The 26,027-nt window shown below is 43.1% G+C and overlaps 1 protein-coding gene across 1 annotated transcript; it reads left to right on the top strand.

Moving 5' to 3' along the window:
• Nucleotides 1–125: 125 nt before the first annotated feature.
• On the top strand, nucleotides 126–24,600 carry LAP3 (leucine aminopeptidase 3). The gene is made up of 13 exons (XM_006063933.4): nucleotides 126–321; nucleotides 2,552–2,664; nucleotides 3,963–4,017; nucleotides 4,466–4,571; nucleotides 5,982–6,141; nucleotides 7,526–7,690; nucleotides 10,696–10,854; nucleotides 15,169–15,293; nucleotides 16,450–16,538; nucleotides 17,394–17,496; nucleotides 21,668–21,747; nucleotides 23,487–23,596; nucleotides 24,044–24,600. Exons 1-13 carry the CDS (start codon nucleotides 220–222, stop codon nucleotides 24,231–24,233), a joined length of 1,557 nt encoding a protein of 518 aa, XP_006063995.3. The 5' UTR covers nucleotides 126–219; the 3' UTR covers nucleotides 24,234–24,600.
• The last annotated feature ends 1,427 nt before the right edge of the window (nucleotides 24,601–26,027 follow it).

Below are 26,027 nucleotides of genomic sequence, written 5' to 3'. Positions count from 1 at the left end.
ACGCGTGCTCGTCCGCTAGCGCGTTGGCCCTCACCCGACAGTCCCGCCCACTGACGCCCTCCCGCCGCGCCCCTGGCGTACGCACGCCACGCCCCTTGGCACCTGCCCCACCCCTAGGCGCGCGCAGGCCATCCCCCAAAGCCCGGCTTCTAGGAGCGCGCCCGCCTTCCCGTCGCCACGTGCTCGGTGGAGGGCGGTACGGGGGGCCGAGCCGAAAAGATGTTCTTGCTGCCTCTTCCGGCTGCCGCGCGAGTCGCCGTCCGACATCTGAGCGTGAAGCGTTTGTGGGCACCCGGTCCAGCCGCTGCAGACATGACGAAGGTGAGAGGCAGCGGCTCGCCCCGGGGCCGCCGCGAGAGTCGTGCCCACGGGCGACGGGGACTTGGGGGCGGGGCGAAGCCGCGGTGTCCCGGGCTTCTGAGCCAAGTCGCAGACATCGACTAAAGAGAAAATACCTTGCTTTTGCCGAGCTCGGCTTTGGCAACCGGCTGCGCGAGGCTGCAGACCCCCCAGTATTCTACTAGGCTAGTGCGGGGGATGCGCTCTTTCTTCTTTTGCTTGAAAGTGCTAGGATCCGAACTCTGAGCACGAGAGATTGATAGCCATAGATAGATAGCTACCGTTACCTGAGCTCCAACTCTGTACCGTGCTTTTATTTTGCGATTTTGTTCAGTCCTCCCAGTAACCCGGGGAATGACGGCGCCAGGATTGTTCCCACCTTAGCTAGGAGGATGCCCAAGTATTGGTGAGGTGAAATGCCCTAGAGTCAGATAGTCACTGGCCTCGGGTTCCATACCAGGACCTCTCTCCTCTGCTGAAGGTGAAGACCAGGAAAACACAGGTCCTCCGGGAGTAAACTACGTGGAAGGGTTTCTAGAGAAAAATAACGTCTCTCTAGGGAAAAGGGCTTTGCAGGGAGATCCGTCTGTTCGTGAGATTAAAAGAAGTGTCCTGCAGAAGAAACCCCATTGTGAAGGTCACTAAAATTTGGTCGTAGGGGGATCTGGAAAGGGGAAACGGCTCCGTGGGAGGAGCACACGCGTGGGAGTCAGGCTTGAGAGCCAGCAGGACTGTCCCTGGCTAGAAGTATTCTGGATGGGGCTTGAGTTCAGGGTGGCTGAGGGACCAGAGGTCTGTCCCCTGTTCTTTTCAGTACTATGGAAATACATCCTGCTCAGGTAACGTGTGTATTCTGTCTGATCAGTTCCCTACTTGGTTCCCTGGAACCCCAGGCAGTTGGCAGCCTTAGGAAAGTTAGAACCTGGGAAGGTTACCAACACAGAGGAAGCCTTTTTTTTTTTTTTAATAGAAAAGACAAGACATGATTTTGTCTAAGTACCAGTGTGATTTTGTAGAAAGCACAGAGGACAGTGAGGGAAGGCATCTGGATTCTTGCCCGGTTCTGTTGGCCCCAGGCTAGTATATCAGACCAGATTTCGGTTTCCTTATCTGTCAAGTGGGAAGACTACATGTTCTTTCCACCTTACAAAGGTGCCCTAAGTCAGAGCACATTTTTAAAGTCATAAATTGCTGTGCAGAGGTCAACAGTGATTCCTAGGTTTACTTCCTTGTTTCAGGTGTTTGGAGTCTGGGGCTCAAGGAGATGAAGGATAAGCCACTAAGTGCTGAGAGAGTGTTGTATGTCCCTGACCCTCCCAGTGAAGGTGCATCCTTTTCCTCTCTTCCAGCCTATGAGTTGGCCAGAGAACTTGTTAGTATCAGCAAATGCAGCCCTTGGCTTTATCGAGATAGTATCCCAGAATATTGCACATTTTTGCATTTAAAGTTGTAAAGGAGGGAAAACTTACTTCTACTCACCTAGATTCTAGGGCTGAGACTAAGAATGAAATGGACCTAAAACAGATTATATTAACAAGAGAAAGGCATACAAGTTTTACTTCATATTTTTATGTGTCCAGTCTTCAAAAGGGAGAAGACCGGAAGAAGCCTATAGGCCCCAAAGCTTATATACCTTTATAAACAGAGAATGAGAAATTGTGGGAATGTGATTAGGCAAAGGAGCCTAGGGGCAGTCAGTTGAGAGACAGGTACTAGGAAATATGTGGGGAAAACTAAGGGAGGATGAGGGTTATTTTAATAGGTTTTTTGTACAGGTCCCTTTTGGTATTGACTCCCAAATCTAATCATCAGTCTCTGATGATAAGAATGTTCTCTTGCTGGTACAAGGAAAGAAACTTTCTCATGGGAAATTTTATGACCAGCTTTTGGATGGAAAGGGGGAGAGATCAGAGAGCTGTTTCTGCAGAAAGTGAAGGAAAAGCCCTCTGTGTTGTGAAAGCTCTTGAGAGGGACCATTAAGACCAGGACAGGTAGTAATTTGGCTGTTGTGTTAGCAGGAGTTTGAAACACATAGGCAGGATATGAGTGTAGTTGACTGCTCAGCACCTGCTGCTTTTTTGGCCTTGTTCTTTTGTCCTTGAGGGGGACATGGTTTGGTTGAAATGATTAGCTTTTTCTGGAATTTGGGATCCCTTGAGTCCCTGTCTGGGATCTACTCTACTTATATACACCTTTTTTCTCTTTTTCTCAGGGCCTTGTTTTAGGAATCTATAGCAAAGAAAAAGAAGATGAGCCTCAGTTTACAAGTGCAGGAGAGAATTTTAATAAATCGGTGTCTGGAAAGCTGAGAGAAATTTTGAACATGTACGTATTCATCTTTGGATTTCAATTTTTTTAATGCCTGAAGGTGAAAGAGAATGTCTTTTGTGTTCTGGTGGAGGAAAATGCACAGAAATACACTGGCCAGGATGTTCTTGGTGAAAGTGAAAGTAAGTGTCTGTTGATTGTATATTGGTACTTTGTGGTTCACAGTTCTGGGAAATCAGGCTACTTCAACCCAATCACCAGGGTATTGCGAGAGGCTGACCCAGAAGGATCTGGAAAGTACCAGATTTCCTCAGCCTACCCTCCTGGCTTCAGTTCATTTCTCCCCACCCCACCTCCCACCTGCTTCCTTCCAATGTCTCTACCCCTTTAACTCCTCTTCACTTGGGGGGAATAGCCTGTTCTGGGCTAGATCAGATAGCCTCAGAAGGCTGCATCATTAGCTTTGAATTTCAAGGGCTTCTCAAATCTTAAAGGACACGTGAATTGCCTGGGGGTGTAGTTAGAATGCACATTCCAGTTCAGTAAATCTGGTGGGGGCCTGAGATTCTAACTACTCTTGGATTAGTCAGGGAATGGGGAAGGTAGGAAAAGGTTTGCATTTCAACTCCTTCTCAGCTATGGGCTGCAATTTAACAGAAACAGTTGTCAACATAGGCCACTGCAACTGCATATTATTTGAATTAGAGATAACCTATTAGTATCTGATAGATGTAGCCTAATAATTAGAATAATTGTCTAACTATTGGATGACAGAATTTGCATCCCCTGTCAATTACCAATCCTTTACCCTTCCACAGCTCCCTGAAGTGCTTTGATTAATTCATTAATCCAGAAGCTAACCTGTTCGAGTACAGAACAGCCTGGCCTTCCTGACTGCATGGTACCAGTGCATCCAGTTCTTAGGCTATACTTGTGTATTGCCAGCTGCTTTGTTTGGAAATTGCCTGGTATCCCATCTGTAGATAAATCACAAAAATCCTCCAAGCTAAACACAGTGCAGTCAAGTCAGCCACTTACATCTTTTATTAGATTTAAGATTGAGGTCAGCCTCCATCCAGTGCTCAGTCTTCTCTGCATTACCCACCCATGGCACTGCTTTCTATCATTGTTTTAAAATAAGTGCATTAAATCTAATCTGGAAGTTTTTGAGCTAGAATTAGAAGTGCTGCATCTGAGAAATCTGAGAGATTTCTGAGAGAGTTCTGCTTTTGATAACATAAGTAGCAAATTTGCAGAAGCATCAGACCACTGTAATAATACAGTTGGTTTATGTCACTTTACAAGGGGACAGAGCAAACTATATTTTTTAACACAACTATTTCTTTTTGTTTCAGATCTGGACCACCCCTGAAGGCAGGCAAAACCCGAACCTTTTATGGTCTACATGAGGTATGAGATGAAGATAAGGTTTATTTGGCAAACCCTCAGTGAACACCTATATGTGCCTAGTACTTTGGCTGTACCATTATACGGAAAATTGTGTGTGGGATTATGAATGAGCTTTATCCCAGTATTAAGCCACAAGCATTGGTTAAATTGTCAAGAGGCAAACTGCTGTCGAAAAGTACTGCATCTCATATTCCTCAGTCTATAGGCTTTCTTGGTTCAGTAGCCCTGTCTTACAGAAGCAGACCTTTGCAGGATTGTCGTCACTCAGCCTTTCCAACACACAGTTATAAAACTTTACCAAGATGTCAGGGCTTAAAAAAATTAAAACAACCAAATTTCGTCCTGTGCGGATGTTAAGGTGGTTGTGTGAAAGGTCATATACCATTTCATGCTAGAAATGGATGCTTTAAAGATCAAAGTGGCTGACTTTTTGTACTTTTTGGAACAGGACTTCCCTAGCGTGGTGGTAGTTGGCCTTGGCAAAAAGAATGCTGGAATTGATGAACAGGAGAACTGGCATGAAGGCAAAGAAAACATCAGAGCTGCTGTTGCAGGTTCTTTAACTTTTGAAGTTTACTGTTGTTAAAGATTCCTAAGGGTCACTCTGTAAGATTATCAATCTCAGCTCTTTTTGTCCTCTTACCATCATTATCCTTCCCACATTCATACAAATAACTCTCAACAAATACTCAGTTTTCCTTACCCAGTATGCTTGGCCTTACTTTAGATATAGAAGGTTAGGTTATGGAATTTCATTTTTATATTTCTTTAGCTTGTGTCTAGGGTTTCAGTACCATTTGTTCCCTCTTGCAGTATTGGCCTTAGAACTCTTTTTTAGCCAGAAAGTCCTGGTGGGTAGATTTGTTTTTTTCTTTTTTTGTAATGTATCCATGGTGTTGCCCCACTTTTAAATCACATGGAGTCATAACTATTTACACATCAGAGAAAATGGATGCAAAGTACAAAGTGCTTATTTATGACTAGTTACAGAGGTGTGTGCCTGTCCCAGTTTGCCACATGGACAGTTTGAAGAGTTGGAGTAGGTGCCTTTGGGTCCTGTCAGGGCTGAGTGGCAGGATGAGGCTTTCATCGAGGAGACTGTGGTTAAAGAAGCTTAGAACACCGTCGCTGAGGCGGGGATCATTAGCTGGATTGTGCTGTGACCCCACATATATCATATGTGCTTGTTAAATGTACTTTCAAAGTTGATGTTGGGTGATTATTTCCTAACTTTTATTTGGGGCATTTTGCTGACTCGATCTTAATAAACGCTGTGTTAATAATGGACTTTGCTCAGCTCCTTGGATGGAATTGCAGTGTCATCACTGCTCTCTCACTTTTAATAGGCAAGCTTCTAGGACTGGGACGCTTCCTCAGGGAGCCCCAGTGTTTCAGAAGTGGTACTTGAAATAGCCGTCACTTCCTTGTGAGTGAGACCAGTCATTTAATCCATCATTGTTTCCTCCCACTACCACGTGAGGTGAAGTGAAAGTGAAGTCGCTCCGTCGTGTCCTACTCTTTGCGACCCCATGGCCTGTAGCCTACCAGGCTCCTCTGTCCATGGGATTTTCCAGGCAATAGTCCTGGAGTGGATTGCCATTTCCTTCTCCAGGGGATCTTCCCAACCCAGGGATCGAACCCGGGTCTCCCGCATTGTAGACAGACGCTTTACCGTCTGAGCCATCAGGGTAGACCAATCATTTAATCCATCATTCTTTCCCCCCACTACCATGTGAGGTAGACCAATCATTTATCCATCATTCTGTCTTCCCACTACTATGTGAGGTGTGTGCATGTCCTCACTGTATGGAAAGGGAAGTGAAAGCTCAGAAAGATCAGCGTCAGGGCCGGGATTTGAACCTCAGTCTTGATGTTTTCTCAGGACCCCACCCTAAGTCTCTGCCATCTGTCCTCTGAGGGGTCCCTGACTGACTCTGGTTTTCTGGTTCCTCTGCCCTGTGAAGCGGGGTGCAGACAGATTCAGGACCTGGAGATCCCGTCGGTGGAGGTGGACCCCTGCGGAGATGCCCAGGCGGCTGCGGAAGGAGCGGTGCTCGGGCTCTATGAGTATGATGACCTGAAGCAGAAAAAGAAGGTGGTGGTGTCGGCCAAGCTCCATGGAAGGTGATGGCACGAAACGAGGACCAGGTCCATTGCCTGGGTGCTGATGGCACGGCCTCCTGGACATGAGCTGCCTGCCTTTCAGTGGCCGGCACTGCCTCGTGGCTTGTCTGTGGCTCTCTCATGGCCCTCGTCAGTTTAGGAGTATGATGACTCTGCCTCTTTTCTGCTCCTGGCTGCTCCTGTGTGTGTTTCCCTCCGACTCTCTAGATCCCTTCTCCGTGCTTGCTGGTTCCTAGGAAACTATTCCTGGTTGGCCCCCTGAGGAGGGATAGAACAAGATGACAGAAGGGTCCCAGAAGGTTTTAATGCAGATCACTTCCATCTACCTAGCACCTGCGGGCTCTGTGCTAAAGGCCAGAAATAAGCAGATGCCGGGATCCGGTCCCTGCCCTCCTAGTCTAGTGGGAGACTCAGCTTTGGGCACATTTTTTGAGCACCACTTATACTCCAGCCCTGTTCTGGGTTCAGGAGCAGACAGTGTGAGACCCTCAGGAGACGTGGCAGGGGACAACGGGGGTCTTGTTGGCACCTGTGATACAGTGAGTGAAAATGAAGGCCCTGCGACCCGTCAGCCTGGCTTTGAAGCCAGCTCTCACTTTCTGGTTGGGTGACCTCAATGAAGTGACAGAAATCATTTTCCTCTTTGGTTGAGTAGAGTTGTGAATCAGATCTCATGTGACTTTTATGATCAGAAGGCAAAACCCATGGTGAACTCTGTAAACAATGAGTGTTGTTTTTTCCGTCCCCACACCACGTGTGTTAATTCCTGTGGTGCACAAGAAGAGCCAGGGTCCTGGAAAGTTGGCCCACATCCTTTGTTTTGTGAAGCCAACCCTGATTTCCGGCAGGTCGGAGTTCAGGGTCCCAAGCCAGACAGGGAGAAGGCAGAAGCTGGCAATTCTCCGGCAGGACTGACCAGGGGGAGCTCATTCTGCAGTCCTTCAGGCCTTTCTGTGAACACATCTGCTGTCAGATTGGGGAGCAGATTTAGGGCTTCAGAGGTCCATCAGGCCAACCCCTTTTTCATACAGAAGGTGATTCTAGGTCTTCTCTCACTTGGCTCAGTGGGGGTCGTGTTTTCTGGCTTTTATTTTTGTTTTTGGCCATGCCATGAAGCATGCCGGGCCTTAGTTCCCTGACCAGGGATCAAACCTGCGCCCCCTGCAGTGGAGACTCATGGTCTCAACCTCTGGACCCACCAGGGAAGTCTTTCCAGTTCTTTATAAACCATAACAGCTGCCTCCCTGGTTCAGATTACAAAGAATATATGTGGGCACCCTCTATCCATCACTTTTCGTTTGTCTTCAGTAAGAGCCCTCCTTGCAGGCTGTGGTCAGTGTTCTGAGAGGCTGTCTGACGGTGACCTTGTGTTTTCTTCTGCCAGTGAGGACCAGGAGGCCTGGCAGAGAGGCGTCCTCTTTGCTTCTGGGCAGAACCTGGCACGCCGCTTGATGGAGACGCCTGCCAACGAGATGACGCCAACCAAATTTGCCGAAATTGTTGAGGAGAATCTCAAAAGTGCTAGTATTAAAACAGACGTCTTCATCAGGTAATTCAGGATTATACCATAGACTCATATGATGCTAGAGCCAGATGGAGCTTCAGAGATCCTAAAATCCAGCTCTCTCACCATTCAGAGAATTAACTTGAGACCAGAGAGGTAAAGTGACCCTCTGGCAGCCACACACAAGAAGGGGTAAGGGTTCTTCAGTTTGAGATTTATTTCTGTCATATCTTGCCTGCTTTTGACAGTGTTGTGGCGTCACACTACATTTTGTATGTGTTTTGTAGCAGTTTCATTGAAATATAATTCATATAACATGCAATTCCCTCATGTAAAATATACAATTCCGTAATCTCGAGTATATTTACAGAGTTGTGCTGCCGTCACCACAGTCAATTTTAGAACATTTTCATTACCCTGAAAAAGAATCTTGTACCCACTCTTCATTTCCCTTTTCCCCAGCCATCAGTTCATAGACATTTTTGGATGGACTTCCCTGGTGGCCCAGATGGTAAAGAATCTGCCTGCAATGCAGGAGACCTGGGTTTGATCCCTGGGTTGGGAAGATCCCCTGGGGGAGGACCTGGCAACCCACTCCAGTATTTTTGCCTGGAGAATCCCCATGGACAGAGGAGCCTGGCGGGCTGCAGTCCATGGGGTTGCAAAAGAGTTGAGTGACTAAGCACAGCACATACTTTTTGGACTGCAAATAATGCTGCTGTGAGCATTTGTGTACAAGGTTTTGTGTGGACATATGTTTTCATATCTATTGGGCATGTACCTAGGAATTGAATTATTGGATCGAATTGTAACTATTACCTTTTTGAGGAGTGTACATATTGTGTTTAGTTTTGGTGAATTCTTTCTGTCTTTTCTCTTTTTTGACATAAGTGAATAACATAGCATACCCTCCTTGGCATGGAATGAGAACTGCCTGGTAGATTCCCTTAGCTAGATCAGATATCAGAGCTGGTGTTCCCTGGCTGTCCTGAGGTTTGTTGTCAGCAGCCTTGCTGTTGAACCTAAAACGCTGCACCTCTAGGCTTTATGCCATCCTTGGGAACTCCCCCTAATCTTAAGCAAACCAAGTCTAAGTATTTGGGGATTTATAATGAAAGTAACTTGATAGATACTTGCTTCACCTAAAGAATCCTTTACTATCAAAGTTGCTAATCAAGGGTGTTTACATTTAAAAGGATTCTTCACTATTTAATTGTGATTAGAATTCACGTTTTTTTTCAGGGAAACTTCTGTGATCTAGATAAAGAAAATGTGCCGTCTATAGAAGATGCAGTATTGGAGCTTGATAAAATTTCTGGGATGGTTGCTGTGTATTCTGTGGCAATGTTTAGTCTCTAAAAAGGTGTCTTGGTGAAGACTGTTCCTTGTTTTATTTAAGGAGACACCAGAGCTACGTTTTGTCAGCAGATCGTGGCCGTGTGGCCACATGTCTTCAGTAACAGCACCTCCTGTACACCTGGAACTTGGCATACAAAGATGGGGGGTGGTTCTTGTCCTCAGACAACTGAGGGCTCTGCAGGAAGGAATAGGAAGGGAAATGGTATAGGGGGTGCTGCAAGAGCAGAGAGCTGGGGAGAATTGTGGAAGAATTGAAAAGGTTTGCCAACAAAAATGGTGCCTGAGCAGTTCAGGGAGGTGAACAGATGAGAGAGCAGGGCAGAAGCACCTATGCAGTGGCCTTGGGAAACCACAGGGCTTGAGGTGGAGCAAAGGAAACTCAGCCAGAAATGGGGCAGGTCAGGTGGGCAGAATGTAACCTATTAAATTGAGGCAGCTGCATCAAACTCACTCTAGCGTTAGGTGGGTGTAAATCAAAGAGGTACAGACTGTACTTCCAGAAGGGCAGGACTTTAATAAAACATCAAGTACTAGGTTTGTGATTAAAAATGCCCACATTATACAGCCTCGCTTCTTTTGAAGTGAGTTTCTTTTAATTGTCATACCTTCCATTTTTATATTCTTTTCCCTCTGAAGTTGGGCATTCCCTCCCAACCCCAAGAGGATTCCCTCCCTCTCTATGATGAAGTTCTAGTTTAATAGTTTCAACAATTTCATTCACCTGCTTAGCTCCTCTGGCTAGGCAGGTGCCAGAGGAACATTTCTTGAATGACGTTGTTTCTGGTCTGTCTGTAGGAGGGTAGAAGTCTTCCCTTGGCCTAATTACTGTGGCCAGAAATCAATACAAAGCTCTTTTGTGCCCCTAGCCTTTGACTATGCAGTGTTACCTGACATCATATTACATACCATACGTGAATTCTTCTATAATTCTACAAGTAATCTTTTGATGGAGATGTCATTAATCTTTTGAAGGAGGTGTCATTAATCTTATTTTGTAGATGAGGAAACAGATTCAGAATCAAGTGACTGACCCAGGAATATACAGAAAGCAGATCAGATCAGATCAGTCGCTCAGTCATGTCTGACTCTTTGCGACCCCATGAATCGCAGCATGCCAGGCCTCCCTGTCCATCACCAACTCCCGGAGTTCACTCAGACTCACATCCATCGAGTCAGTGATGCCATCCAGCCATCTCATCCTCTCTCGTCCCCTTCTCCTCCTGCCCCCAGTCCCTCCCAGCATCAGAGTCTTTTCCAATGAGTCAACTCTTCGCATAAGGTGGCCAAAGTACTGGAGTTTCAGCTTTAGCATCATTCCTTCCAAAGAAATCTCAGGGCTGATCGCCTTCAGAATGGACTGGTTGGATCTCCTTGCAGTCCAAGGGACTCTCAAGAGTCTTCTCCAATACCACAGTTCAAAAGCATCAATTCTTCGGTGCTCAGCTTTCTTCATAGTCCAACTCTCACATCCATACATGACCACAGGAAAAACCATAGCCTTGACTAGACGAACCTTTGTTGGAAGATAGGAGGTGATAATTGAAGCATTAACATGTATATATTTTCAGAACTTAACATGTATGTATTTTAAGAGCTTGTATGTTATACTGTTTTTTACACACAGATGACTTTATTCTAAGTTATTGAAATAGAGCAATGTGTATTTACATTTTTCTTTTCCTGCCTTGTAGACCCAAGTCTTGGATTGAGGAACAGGAAATGGGATCATTTCTAAGTGTGGCCAAAGGGTCCGAAGAGCCTCCAGTCTTCCTGGAAATTCACTACAAAGGCAGTCCCAATGCAAGTGAACCTCCCTTGGTGTTTGTTGGGAAGGGGATTACCTTTGACAGGTACTTATTTATTGTATCCATGCTTTGTATTTTGGTGAATGCTTTGTATGTAGTTGTATTATTTGGTGTGTGATTTGTTCAGAAGTATGGTGTTTGGTCAGATCTTATGTGTTACTTTAAATGTATTAGGTCACCACTTATAAAATGCACACTGTGTGTCAGAGGCTGTATTAGGGCATTTTACATATATTAGCCCTGATCTTACCCCAGGAGCTAGGCGTTGTGGACGTTCTGCAGGTGAGGCAATCATGACTCAGGTTAAATGATTGTTTGAAAGCTCCATAACTAATACTGCCATACATTTTGATTCTTTTACGGGGATGTTAAAATTTCCAGCTGGATAAGGTGAGGCAGCTGTGTGGATCATGCTGTCTTCCCTTTGCTTACTTCAGTTGACATTTTTTGCTGACCAGTCTAGCTTTCATTAATCTCCTTAAACCAGCAGTCCCCAACCTTTTTGGCACCAGGGACCGATTGCGTGGAAGACACAGACTGGGGGGCTGGGGGGTGGGGCATGGTTTTGGGATGACTCAAGAGCATTACATTTATTGAGTATTTTATTATTACATCAGCTCCACCTCAGCTTATGAAGCATTAGATCCCTGAGGGTGAGGATCCCTGCCTTAAACCATAAGTGTTCCTTAGAAATGGAAGCTCACTCTGGCTATTTCAACCAGGGAGAAACTGAGTTGGAAAAGATGGTCTGAGTCAGTATTTCCCATGGAAAGCATTTGCTACTGAGTACTGGTTTCTGGGATGCTAATTAAATGTGAAACTTGAAAAAGATTACTTGATTAAAAGTCTAGGTTAGATAAAACGAATAAGTTTTTTATTTTGTTTCAACTGTAGTACTTCTTGGGGGTATAGAACACAGCGTTTTCTAAATCTTTTTTGTTTTTAATTGAAATATAATTAACATCTAAATTTCCTTTTGAAGAGAACTTGTGTCTCAGGAAATCATGGTCCATAGAAACTGCTTTGGAAAATGCTGCTAAAGATCTATAAAATTTTGATGTCCCCTAGTACGTTTTTGTACCCATTCAAGAACTCCATCTGAAATGTGAATGAATCCTGCCCTTACAAGAGAGTTTCTAGGTACTGTGATGCCTGTGTCCTGGGCAGATCTGACCACCAGAGTGGTCTTCCTTATACTAGCAGACTGCAGTGCCTCCTGTGTTTTCCTTTCAGTGGTTCACTTCCTCTCATTTAAAGCATTGGTCTCCAAATGATCATTATTTGGCCCATCAGTAAAAGATTTGAGCTCATACCATTGAAAAATATGCATATTTATATATATCATGTGCATATACTGTTGTATTAAAGTGTGTTTTATAAAACACTACAGCAGAGAATTCTCTGGTGGTCCAGTGGTTAGAACTCAGTGCTTTCACTGCTGGGACCCAGGTTCAGCCCCTGGTCAGGGAACTAAGATCCCACAAGCCCCATGGCACAGCCAAAAATAAAATAAAAAGAAACATTACAGCAAATAAAAATTAGATAATGAAAGTTGTTCTTAAATGTCTTGCTAATTGTGACAGTTTTATACTATCATTGGGGTAATGTCAATGCAAAACTTCTATGCTCAGGGTGAAGTTGTTCACTTAAATCTGTATTTCAACTTTTTGTTATGGGGATATTTAGCAAGGGTGCTCAACCTAGTCTTTTTGGTTTAGAGAAGCTTCCTAGAAGAAGTGACATTTTTAGCTTAAGATGTGAAGGATAAGGGAGTTAGTTCTGTGGGGAGTAGGTCAGGGAAAGAGCCAGGTGAAGGCTGCGGATGGGAAGAAAGAGGGGAAATTCCTAGTACTGAAAAAAATGCCAGGGCGGCCACGATAGCACATGACTGGGGCAGGGATCGAGGCACAGCTGGCGACGTTGGCAGAAACTGGGTTGTTCTGGATCTGGTTAGATTTTGGACTTTGAACAGTTGAAAGTAACTGAAGGGTGTCTAGCAGAGGGAAAGAATGACCTTAGAAATATATATATTTACAGTAAAGTTCACTTATTGAGTGTTCAGTTTTCACCCATTAGGTGTTCAGTATAGTGAGCTTAAGAAATGTGTGCACCCCTGCAACAACCACCTCTATCATGAAAATAAAACATTTCTCCAAGGCCCCAAAAACTCCCCTGGGAATTTTGGAGCGTGCTCTTTTGCACTCATCCCCTTTCTCACCCCCACCTCAGATGACCGGTCATCTTTCTGTTATTGTAGGTTACTTTTGCCTCTTCTAGAAATTCATTTACATGGACTCTTTTAATAAAAAGACCAGCCTCTTTCTCAGCATATTATCTTTGAGATTTAACCATGTTGTTGGTCATATTCCATTGTAGGGAAATACCAGCATTTGTTTATCCAATCGTTGTTGACGGAAATTTGGGTTGTCCCAGTTTTGAGTTATTAATTATAAAAGCCAGCATCATCTGTAAGGCTTTGTGTGGATATGTTTGTCTTCCTCTTAGTTAAACACCTAGGAGAGGAGGGCTGAGTTGTATAATAACTACATGTTTAACTTTACAAGAAACTACCAAACTTTTCCAAGGTGATTATGCCATTTTGCATTCCTACCATCGGTGTACAAGGTTCTAGTTGTTCCCTGTCCTCTCCAGCACTTCATGGCGTCCGTCTTTCTAGTTCTAGTCACTCAGGGAGCGTGTAGTAGTATTTCTTTGAGGTTTACTTTGCATTTCTCTAACTAATGATGTTTAACATTTTAAAAATGTGCTGATTAGCCGTTGGTACATCTTCTTTAGTCAAGTATCTCTTCGAGTCTTTTGCCTTCGGCAAAACACTTACAGGAGTGTTTGTCTTACTGAGTTGTATGTTTTTTAAAATATATATTCCAGATATATATCCTTTAAAGTGGTGTCTTTTGAAGAGCAGTTTTTATTTGCAGTGAGGTGTAGTTAGCAATTTTTAATTTTATAGTTTATACTTTTTTCTGCCGTGTTTAAGAAATTATTATCTATGCCAAGTACTTGTGTCCTTCAGTAAGTCTTAAGGTTTTAGGCTTTAAGGCTGTGACCTATTTTGAATTTTTATATATACTTCTAAAAAGCATTTGAGGTTCTTCTGCTTATCTTTTTTTTTTTTCCATCTATTTGTAAACATTTCTTAGTTGTATGGGTAATAAAGTGAAGGGGTAAGGCTGCTGTAGGACACTTGGATATATAGGAGCTAGGCAAGCATCTGAATCATTGATGGTGGGAGCCTCAACTAGGATGGATGTAGGAGAAAAAAAATGGATGGATTGGAGGGGAATCTAAAAAGTAAGCAAAGATAACTGGTGGTTATTCAGAACGATTGTCCTGTAGGTAAGAGTGGAACCCCCTGAGTGGAAGCAGCCTAAAAATAGATAGAAGGACCAGTATGCTCCCCTTGCCCTCATGGGGTTATCTGGACTTCTTGGACCAGGAATGTACTTTTCTTATTCTGAGCCAATGGATAATCTTTAATTCTAGGTGTATAAATGACAACCATCTAACTATCAAGTGATTTGGAGGTGAGTGAGAATTAGGGCCTGATTTCTAAGGTGAGCAGATGTCAGAGCAAGGAGTTGACTCTCTGTCAGCAGGGCAAGTCAGCAGCAGAATCCAATTAGAGCTCAAAGTCAGAGCCCCTGCCTCCTTGCCCAGCCTGTGAAGCAGGTCACCCTGGGTTCTTATAAACCAGGAGCAGAGAAGTCCCTTGTTGGTTCCAGAAGTCTGCTGGGGCAGTGGCCTGGGTTTCTTGTGGATTGAAGCCTTTCTCTGCCCCTGTGTTTAGGCACTGTCTCAAGGCTTTGGGCTAGCGTCTTCCTGTGCCTGTGGGTTGTATTTTGCTATCTGCAAGATCTGGTGTACCTTGGGACTGTCAGAACCAGTTTCTCCTGTGTCTTCCTAGGAGTTGAAAGGGGATCCTACCAGTCTTCTGTGAACTTGTCTGTTTTCCCTAACAGCTTGTGACCTTCAGGTTCAATAAGTTGATCAATTCATATAATTTGCTGTAAAGACAAGTCTACATGAGTGTCCAGAGCTCAGACAGGATTTAAGCAGCATTGACTGTATGATGTAGTAATGTTTCCAGTGGCAGTGCTAACATTTCATTCAGATAGAAATAAAATGAACCAAGATGCACCCCCAACCTCCCGTATTTCTGGAATTACTTTGTGTCTTTTATGAAAACCATAATATTATCTTTTTAAATGGTGAAATCATTCAGATTCTCAATTTGGAAATTTCTTGGTGCTTGTATGAGGTAGTTCACCCCACACTTTTTGAGAGTGCTTCTAGCCCCCTCGTTTGCTCTTAACATGGTACCTTGTCCTTTTCCCCCAGTGGTGGCATCTCCATCAAGGCTGCTGCAAACATGGACCTCATGAGGGCCGACATGGGAGGAGCTGCCACTATCTGTTCAGCCATCGTGTCTGCCGCCAAGCTCGACCTGCCCATCAACATTGTAGGTGCGTGGGCGGCTGTCTTGGAGAGCTTCTAGAATCCAGTCAAGTGGTAGAATGGAGACAACAAACATGGTTCCCTTTAATCTGAAAAGGTCAAGAGATGGTTTTTAAATGGTTTTCATCAGGCAGAAGCTCTTTGTTTAGCTAAGTGTTGTCTTAACTGGCAGAGTTAAATGTATTCTGCATTATGGGCAGTAACTAGAATTGATTGTTTTACTTCTGCAAAATGTGGTTAGCAGTCAGGGGCACATAATGTCAAGTTTGCAGTTTACTCCAACTGAAAAGGCCCGATAAGTAGGGTAGTGATTATCTCATAGGGCTGCAACCGATTAAACGCCTTGACATGCAGAAAAAGTGCTTTGGACGGAAAAAATCCTCCGTTTGCAGCAGCGATTTTTGTAGTTCAGAATGCCAGACACAATGCTGGAGGTTTGTCATGTGTCAGAGGGGGACCTAGAGGTTGGGACTAAGATTGAATTGGCTTGCCCAGTGTCACCTCCATTGCACGAGAAAGTTGGACTGTGGTCCAGGTCTGTCTTACAGGTGAGTCACAGACATCATGATATGTCACCCCTGCATACTTCTGCTTATTTCCTAAGAACAGAGACATTCTATGTAATGATAATACCATTATCATTCCCAGGGATTGGTGCAGTAACCAAATTCAAACTGCCCAGTTGTCCAGAAAATGTTAGTTTTATGTGTGTGTTGTGTACACAAGCATTTATTTCTATTTGGTTTTGAAATCTTGGAGCCACTCAACGATTACCCCTTGCATGTAGTCATCATGTCCCTTCAATTTTCTTTACTCCAGAACCTAGTCCCACCCCACCCCCTTTTTTGCCCCTTTCTTGGAAGTTTTTAAAGGTTCAAGTTTATCTTGTGATATTCTACGATTTGGATTTGTTTGGGTTATTTCTTCGTGATAGAATTAGACTTCTTTGGAAAGAGTGATGTGTACTTCTTGTCACTGGTGCATGTAATGCCACCTGAGTCATTGGTGATGCTAAACTCAAATATTTAGTCAAGGTGATGTCTGTGACTGGCATCTCTTGAGGGTCCACTGTGACCTTGGTCCTATGGGTGGCATATTTGGACATAGCACACTCCATGTTCCTTCATGTATTCTTTTTTTTTTTTTTTTTTTTAAAAAAAACAGGTTTGGCTCCTCTTTGTGAAAATATGCCCAGTGGGAAGGCCAACAAGCCTGGGGATGTTGTTAGAGCCAGGAACGGGAAGACCATACAGGTTTGTAGGTAGAAGACACAGCCTCCGAGTTCTGCTGTTCCTTGCCTTGAATGGGTGCAGAGTGCGGGCCCCATTTAGGGAAGGGCAGTACCTTTATTATGAGTAGCTTTTCGTGTAGTCAAAGGTATTTCTTTATGGGAATTTTAAGATTGTTTTCCCTACCTTACTGTTCCCCCTACTTTCTGTATGCTATATACACAGCTTATGAGTTTGCAGCCAGCCCTGCAGAGCAGGGCAAAGTGGGAAAAGTACAGGCTGTTTTCTGGATACACCTTTGATGTGGTAACTTTTTCCGTTTAGCAAAGTGTTTGCGAAGAAAACAAGTCCTGCATCGTGAGCACTGCATCTGGGGATGTGGCAGCAGATCCTCTGCTGGGCACATGCTTGCATGCACTACTACGCATAATGACTAAGCGTATTTAAAAGAAGAAATATATTATATCTAATATAGCTGAAGTTGCTGCAGTTCCAAGAGTTCTCTGGTCTGGAGATCCAGGCTGCTGCTTTAGTGTATCTTTCTTCAACTCTTTCGCCTTTTTGTTTTTGAAAATCTTGACATTTTCCCCCTCCTGTTATAAACTTAATGATAATGTGAACTAGACACTTCTCTTTATTTCAGCCTCCAAAGTCATCAGCATTCAGTCATCAGCTCTGATACAGGGATTATTAAATTATATTTGCTCTTCAGAGTAAATATATTCCTATTTTAATGGTAGTATATTTTTTATAATTGATGACAAACATCACAGCAGCGTTTTTATACTTCTAAACTGAACACTGCTCTGAGTGTCTAGATTTTGTATTCATTGTTTGTATCATCTTATCCTTTTAGTCTCTTGACTTTCCTCTTTGCAGGTGGATAACACCGATGCTGAGGGGAGACTTATCCTGGCCGATGCGCTCTGCTACGCTCACACTTTTAACCCAAAGGTCATCATTAATGCCGCCACCCTGACAGGTCAGACAGTGTGCTTTTCCTGCTTTTGTTTGAAGAAAGTCTCATTTGTTGCCTTCGAGTGCACACATTGTACTTAGGGCATTCATTATTTTGCTGAAATCTGGCGAGCTCCATTTGTATTCAAAGATCTTTCACCAAAAGAATTATTCTGCAGTTGTAAACTGCTTTGAATCTTAGGTTTAGTGGTTTCGAAACATCCCAGGCTATACTTTAAAAAAAAGAAATAACAAGTGGCTCAGATCAGCCCATCCACAGTGACAGCTAAAAATGATACAAAGCAATGTTTTCTGTTATGGTTGCCATTTGATACAGCTCAGAAAAGATTAGTGATAAGTTCCCAAATCAGTAGTTGCTTTTATTAATCATGATGGGCTACCCAAGTAGCTCAGTGGTAGAGAATCGCCTGCCAAAGCAGGAGACTCAGGTTCTATCCCTGGGTCAGGAAGATCCCCTGGAGAAGGAAATGGTAACCCACTCCAGTATTCTTGCCTGGGAAGTGCCACGGACCAAGGAACCCGGCAGGCCACAGTCCATGAGGTGCAAAGGATGTATCTGACGTGCCCGAGTGTTTTCTGAACTTTTGTATTTGAATTTATACAGAAATAAAAACACTGGGGTGAGGGGGTGGGAATGGCAGGGTCATGTATCAGAGACGGGGCCATGTAATGTGTTTGTTGTGTGAAGCACGTTGACTTTAAGGCCAACACGGGGGTGGCTCCCAGATGTGCTACTTCCTAGTCCACCAACCTTGGGCTGGTTCCCTGACACCCTCAAACATCAGTACATGGGGACACGTCTGTTTACCTCTCAGAGTTTTGAAGATCGGAAGGAGTTTCTGAAAAGCCTCTTTTAATACAGTGCTGGCATGCGACAGGCTAGACCACCAGCTCTATGGGGTAGTGATAAATGTCTAAAGGGATGATAGTGGTCATTACCTTATTGCAAAAGCTCAATGTTCATAATCTTTCATCCAGCAGTTTACTTTAGGGATTCATTGTGTCTCTAGCTCTTTTAAGATTAAAATTCAGATCATTTTCATCTTTTGATTTTAATTCTTCTGGTCATGTGAGCCTTTAACAGAAAATCAGTTCATATTTCTTTTTTATGTGATTCTAACAATAGTCCATAGATTCATCTGCTAAAGACTCCTCTTTTTTTAAGTTGGCGTTATAGTATTTTTATGGTCTTCTGTCTCTGTTCAGCTTAGTAAACACTTTAAGCTGAACAATGAGGTTCTAGGGCTGGTGTTTGAGGTGCAATGCTGAGGTGGGTGGTAGTACTCCCTTTGTGTAAATGAGGGTCACAGTGCCTCCCCGCGCCCCCCCCATCCTTTTTTTCCCCAAGCTTGGGGGTATGAGAGGGTGTGAAAGTTGGATCTAGATTACCAAGGGCAGCCTCATAGGTGAGCCTTCAGGTCACCCCGGCCATTGTCCTCACTGAAGGCTCTTGATGATTCGCTGTAGTTCCCCAAGTACTGATTGAGTACCTTTTGAGTTCCAGGAGCTGGGATTTAAAGGAGAGGGTGAGAACGTTTCCAACCAGAGTTCCTAGCAGGAAAAAGAACATAAGCTTTTAGAAGGAGAAGACCTCATTTTAAAATTAGTGCTGCCTCTTAAGAGCATGTGACTTTGATAGTGTCTAAGTGGTCTCATCTGTAAAAGTGGTATAATAGCACCTCATTGGCAGGGGCTGGGGGCGGGGGTTGCCTGTGTACATTAAATGAGATGATACAGGTGGTTGTGCCTGGGCTTGGCACACACTGGACTGATGTTATTGACCTTTAAAGAGCGGGCCTGTAGCAGACTGTAGGAGCAGTGGCTGCTCAGTGGGTGCCATTCAGGCATGGTACCTCTCGTTTTCTTAATGCCTGTGCTTAGGATGGAATGAGAGTGGTCACTTCAGCACCTTCCTTGGAGCTTTGATGTTTCTTCCATACTCTGAGAAATTCTGGTAACACGGATGAGTTAGCATTTAACCTCAAAAGTGCCTTGTAAAAGAAAATGGGAAGTGTGCCCCCAATAATGGCACTTCTGAAACTGATGGTGGTACTAGTTCTGTGATTGTGTAGAAAATAATTGTTTTCTGAGATATGTAATGAAATCATCTCTAGCGCCATGGTCCCTGTTGGATCACATTAAATATTTATGTCTCCCATTTTCTCTTCCTTTAAGAGAGGAGATCAGATCACATTCTTGTTCGTGGCCAGTGCTTATCTTCTCTCTGAGAAATTCAAACACTGATGCAAGGTTCTTGTGGAGTTGATAGGAATGTTTTAAGGACAAGTGAATAAATACAGAAAAGGTCACTAACTTGAAAAGTAAAGTATTCATGAGTGTGTATGTGTAATTGAACATGTATCCCACCCAGTCATATAGACAGACCACAGGCAGTGAGTAACCAGCACCCACCATAGTATCTGGGATGTAGTAGGTGTCATGAATAGTTATTGACTCAGTTGGCCCCTATTTAATTCCTGTGAATGGCTGGGAATATGGAGGTGGGACATACAGAGGTGAGGCCCGCATCCCTTGGACAGTGGCAGTCAGCAGATCATCACACTGATCAGCATAGAGGAGCCAAGTTAAAAGGAGTTCATGAGAGCCTGTGTATCTGGAATTTGACTGGTACAGGAAGTCAGGCACTGTGAGAAGTGCTGCTTGAGCTGGAGTCTGAAGGAGGAGGCATCACCGGGTGGAGGAAGGAAGGAAGAGCATCCCACAGAAGGCACCCCTCCAGGTTGGGGTGTGGGGGCGGTAATGAACAGGACAGAGAGGAACAGAGTGTGGTGCGGTCAAGACACTTGGGACCCACGTCCTGGTCGGCACCAGTCCCCTGCTGGCCTTGGCATGTTGCAGGATTTAGTCTGCAGCTAAGTGCAGCAGGAAGCTATGAGTGGGAACTATGAGATAGTTTGCTCTGCAGAAGGGTCCTTGGCCAACAGTGTCCCAACCACAAGGGAGAGGGACCAAGGAGAGGTTGGCAGGCCAGGTGGGCTGGTGAACGGTGTGTGGTTATTGACTGTAGATGTGTAAGCGTGTGTGTTAAGAATGAGTGTGTTTGACTTCAGTATTATCTGTTGCATCTAGGAGTGCAGGTGAAACAAGTTTGCCCATGACTTGATAATCATTGATGATGGTTAATGGGTCCTTGTATGTCCATTATATTCTTCTCTTTGCTTTGTGTATATTTGAAGTTTTTGACAGTACATTTTTTTTTAAAACTATTACCATAGTCCAGTGGTAGATGATGGTGGTAGCCATGGTGAAGGGAAATGGATAGGTTTGAGAGATAATTGGGAGGTAGAGTAACAAAAGCCCAAGGAACAAATGACCCAAACAGAGTTGCCCAAATATCATGCAGAATCACGGGCTTTTACATATGGGTCACTGTTATGTTTGCAGTAGCATAATGTCTAAAAATACAATGTACATATCAATTCAGAATATTTTATTGCTGAAAAATGCTAATTAACCATCTTTTAAACCTTCTGAGAGTCACAGTGGTAACGTCAAAGAACACTGATCACAGATTACAGTAACAAATAAATGAAAAAGTTCCAAATATTGCAGGAATTACCAAAATGTGACAGAGACACAAAGTGAACAAATGGTTTAGGAAAATGGCTCTGATAGGCTTACTTGACATAGGATTGTCACAAACCTTTGAAGATGCAGCATCTTCAAATTACAGTAAAACGGAGTGTAATAAAATGAGGTAGGCCAGTACCTCTATGTAGTGGACTTGTAAAATCATTAAGAATACTTCTAATGAATTTGTTTATAAAAGAAGAATAAACATTTAAAACATAAGAGTAAGAACATGCACTTGGACATGTACAGTGTGGTCTTAGTTATGGGTTTTTGCTTTTAGTTTAGAAGAAATTTGGAAAGAAATATTAAAAATATGTAATGGTTATCCCTGGGATGAGATAATTGGTGATATTTGATGTTTGCTTTTTTGCATTTTCCTTAATAATTGAAGGTGAATTCTAACTTGAGAAACTAAAAAGCTAGTAAATATATACGGTAAGGATTTGCCAACATCATCTTTTTTGAAAATGAGGGAGACATTAAAATAGTGTTAAAGGCTAAAGTTTTGGCCTGCACAGCAGTAGAGAAACCCATCTTGCCAGGAGAGACCGGATGCTGACCTGAAGGGCTGTGTCTTGCAGGTGCCATGGACATAGCTTTGGGATCTGGTGCCACTGGGGTCTTTACCAACTCTTCTTGGCTGTGGAACAAACTATTTGAGGTAAGAATAACAAAGAAACACCTAAATAATGGAGGTGATTTTATTCCTCTAGCCTTAGAATGCTTTATTTCTTCAACCCTGAGTTACAGGGATTTTTATGTTGTAGAATTATCTTTGAAATGATTCCATAAACTTGATTCAATGTGCTTTTCTATAAATATTTAAAAATGATAAATATGATGCCACATTCCTTCTCAGAATGAAGTGAACATGACTTAAAAATACCCCTGATGTAGAAAAGGGTATGAGGATAGCTTTGTAAAAGAAGGAATGGCCTTTTAACGAACACATGTCATGAGTCAAATAGGAGAGTATGTAAATAGGGCTTGCTCGGGTTCCTTACTGGACAGTGAGGACGACAGTTTCTACTGCTGTGCTCTGTACCTCCACCCAGCCCTTTCACAGCAGTTTCCCATCACTACCCCCACACTCTTCACTGCCATCAGCTTTCCCCAGTGACACCACTCTGTTAGCCTCCCTTAGCTTGTCCAGAGGCAGCGTGTACCTCTGGCCTCTTGGTGACACCCTGCTCTTGGCTTCCACAGTAGTCTTCTCTTCTGGTTTCCTTTCTTGATGACTTCTGTTTCAGCCTCCTTGGCCAGATTTTTCCTTTGCCTGGCCCTTTGGTTGACTTCAGTCCTGGACCTCATGCTCTTACTCTGCACAGTGTTCATCAGGAATCCCGTCTATTCCCATGGCTTCAGCTGGCACCTCTCTGGCTGCTGTCTATCCTAAGCCCCAGGCCCTGAGCATCCACTTGGCTATGAAACAACTCCATCTGGCACCTCATTCTTTCAACAAGTAATTAATGGGAGCTTACTGTGTACCAGCAGGGACAAATACAAAAGGTTCCTGAATACATTCTTGATGTGGTTTAAGGTCCTAAACTTTTCTTTTAAACTGCTTCCCTTTCACTTCTGTCATCTTGCCATTTGTGAAGCCCCTCTCTATCTTCTCCAGCCTCTGGGAGAAACTCAGCCCTGTTGTCTCCTTCCAGGTAGTATGTGGGGCCTCTCCCCTCCTCTGTACCAGGCACACACTGTCCTTCTGATATCATAAACATTGAAATAACAGTCAGCAGTTTATACAGCCTACACCCTCTCTTCCTGGAGGTAGTCACTTTCAACCCTTGGTGGATTCTTCTGTTAGTTACTCTTCTGGAGTCTCAAAAACAGCTTACATTGCTGCTTCCTGACTTTTCACTTGTGGCTCTTTCTGTTGACCACAGTTTATCACAACAACCTTTACCCATTTCTCCTACTAGCCTTTAGGCCCTTTGATGACTCAGATATTAAGTATCTTTAGATCCCCAACCCCTTTTGGTGTTTAGCAGTTCAGTAGATGATGGATGGATGAATGAATGAGTATGTAAATGACATGAATTAATGAGGTCACTTTATCTTAGTATCTGGCCTTTAGTAGTATAGTTCTAGGCACACCAAGGCCACAAACATCATGAAGACTAGTTCACCCTAATTAAACCAGCAAAGCCTGTCTGCACTACAGGATACCAGCTTATTCATTTAAACTGAGACCCATAATATTAGTTTGATAATTTCAGCAAATGCCCTACAATTTTGTAGGACTGTTCTATAGCATTCCTGGCTTCTTCTATAATTCCTAAGCTTTTTAATTAATTAAAATAATTCTGGAATCTGTTGTATTTGTCATGTTTTAGAGTAACAGGTCAGAACCTGCTTCATTTATTCTGCCAACTGTCATACCTATTTGTTCTCTAGGCCAGCATTGAAACGGGAGACCGTGTCTGGAGGATGCCTCTCTTTGAACATTACACAAGACAGGTTATAGATTGCCAACTTGCTGATGTTAATAACATTGGAAAATATAGGTATGTAAAATAAACTATAAAAGTACATTTTTACAATCATTGTTTGCCAAAATGAGCATTTTCAGTTTTAATCTTTCACAAAGGTTTAGGTATCCAGTTTCTTTTCAATATAGTGCTCATAAGCACTAATTTCTGTCTTTTATTTTCAAGGTGGTTCCCAACTGGTTCTCAGTTTTTGCATTTTCAAATCTAAAGGTCATTTTAAGCAAATGGTAAGGGAAGGAGATGGACAATATGGTCATTACCACAGGAAAAAGAATTTATCCTTTATGCTTAAAGCTGTGTCTAAAGATAGGTATCGATTTCTGGGTTAACTTCTTTAAAGGTCTCATTGGCTTGACTTTGCTCTCTAATCATAGAAGTCACTTAGCAAGAATGGAGGATCTTAATAGAACATTCAGTGTACGTTTAATGGGGTTAGATGTTGATTTTTGTCTTTCTCTTCAGATCTGCAGGAGCGTGTACAGCTGCAGCATTCCTGAAAGAATTTGTGACTCATCCTAAGTGGGCACATTTAGACATAGCAGGTGTGATGACCAACAAAGATGAGGTTCCTTATCTTCGCAAAGGCATGGCTGGGAGGCCCACGAGGACCCTGATTGAATTCCTGTTTCGGTTCAGTCAAGACAGTGCTTAGTTCAGATGCTCTAAAATGCCTTCATTCTGTCTTAAATGGGCAGTGGAATTTCAGAATACTTTTGAATGAATAGATAAAAATCTTTTAAGGGAAACAAAAGATGGTATTTAAAAACAGAATGAAATGAAATTTGTATGCCTTTTCATTTTATGCAGAGATTTATAAAGGTAAAGCTAGTATCTTACTTGGCAAAGATTTTTAAGATAGTCTATAAAATGATGATTTTTAAAAGCTATCTAATCACTTTTCAGAGTATATGTTTTTAATTGAGAAGCAAAAGTGTATTTGAGATTTGTGATGCTGAGAATATGAACAAACTAAAAGTTGCTGTGTGATTGTCAGAAACAATAAATCCAACTTTTGGTGCTCTCTGGTGTGGCTCTCATATTCACTTTTATTACTATAAAACCCAGTGATGCTATTAGTATAATTTGTCTCTTCTGGCTGTGTTACATAAACTAAGTAATTAAATTGGGATATGATGAAAAATGTATTTTCTCAATGTTAATAACTTTGGGGCACTTAGTGATGAATTTGTGAGGCAGGTACCATTACCCCCACATTACAGAGGAGGAAAATGAGACACAAGAGAGGGTTAGTAACGTGCCAGTGACATCACCAAGCTAATAAGTGGGACAGCAGAAATTTAAGCCTAGACAGTCTGCCTCCAGAGCTGGCATTCTTAATTGTTTCACTGTAATGCTTGCTTTCACTTCCGGGACTTGAATGGATGTGGAATTTATTTGAAATAAGAGGGCTATAAAAGGGACTGTCAATGGGTAGACTACTTCCACCACCTGGAACTTCAACCAATCAAAATTCCATTTGTGCAGATTTAGAATAAAGCTCTCTTTAATTGGAGTCATTTTGAGAATCTTGAAAGTCCCTTGGACTGCAAGGAGATCCAACCAGTCCATTCTAAAGGAGATCAGTTCTGGGTGTTCATTGGAAGGACTGATGCTGAAGCTGAAACTCTAGTACTTTGGCCACCTCATGCGAAGAGTTGACTCATTGGAAAAGACTCTAATGATGGGAGGGATTGGGGACAGGAGGAGAAAGGGATGACAGAGGATGAGATGGCTGGATGGCATCACCGACTCGAATGACATGAGTTTGAGTGAACTCTGGGAGATGGTGATGGACAGGGAGGCCTGGCGTGCTGCGATTCATAGGGTCGAAAAGAGTCGGACATGACTGAGCAACTGAACTGAACTGAGTATTTTAAAAACTTGATATGTAAATGGATGGTGGTTGTTATTCAGTCAGAATTTGCTCAAATTCATGTCTCTTGAGTCAATGATGCCATCCAACCATCTCATCCTGTTACCCCTCTTCTGCCCTCAATCTTCTCCAACATCAGGGTCTTTTCTAATGAGTTGGCTCATCACATCAGGTGGCCAAGTATTGGAGCTTCAGCATCAGATCTGCCAGTGAATATTCAGGGTTAATTTCCTTTAGGATTGACTGGTTTGATCTTGCTGTCCAAGGGAGCAATCACAGTTCAAACTCATCAATTCTTGAGTGCTCTGCCTTCTTTATATTATGTAAATGGTATAATGTGTCTAAACTGGCTTACAGAAAGGGCTATGCATAGCCATGTTAATAAATAACATGAATTTAAATTTGATTAAAATTAGGGATAGTGTGTAAACAGGTTTCTCCGGGCATCCATGTCCAGAAGCTACTTCAGCAGGAAAGATGGAAATGATGAAGGGGAACTACTGACTTGTGAAAGGAAAAACATTTAGATTTCTTCTATGTGATTCAGAAGACCAAGTTGGGATTTGATAGAAG

This window comes from Bubalus bubalis, chromosome 7 (assembly GCF_019923935.1).
Source record: "Bubalus bubalis isolate 160015118507 breed Murrah chromosome 7, NDDB_SH_1, whole genome shotgun sequence".
NCBI lineage: Eukaryota > Metazoa > Chordata > Mammalia > Artiodactyla > Bovidae > Bubalus > Bubalus bubalis.
This window is presented reverse-complemented; position numbering and strand designations above follow the sequence as displayed.

Bases quoted from the DNA above. Each gene is read 5' to 3' on its own strand.
- LAP3 (XM_006063933.4), top strand. From the start codon at position 220: ATGTTCTTGCTGCCTCTTCCGGCTGCCGCGCGAGTCGCCGTCCGACAT. The intron at 6,142-7,525 runs GTGATGGCACGA...TTCTTCTGCCAG, and splicing joins TCGGCCAAGCTCCATGGAAG to TGAGGACCAGGAGGCCTGGC. The intron at 23,597-24,043 runs GTATGTAAAATA...CTTTCTCTTCAG, and splicing joins AATAACATTGGAAAATATAG to ATCTGCAGGAGCGTGTACAG.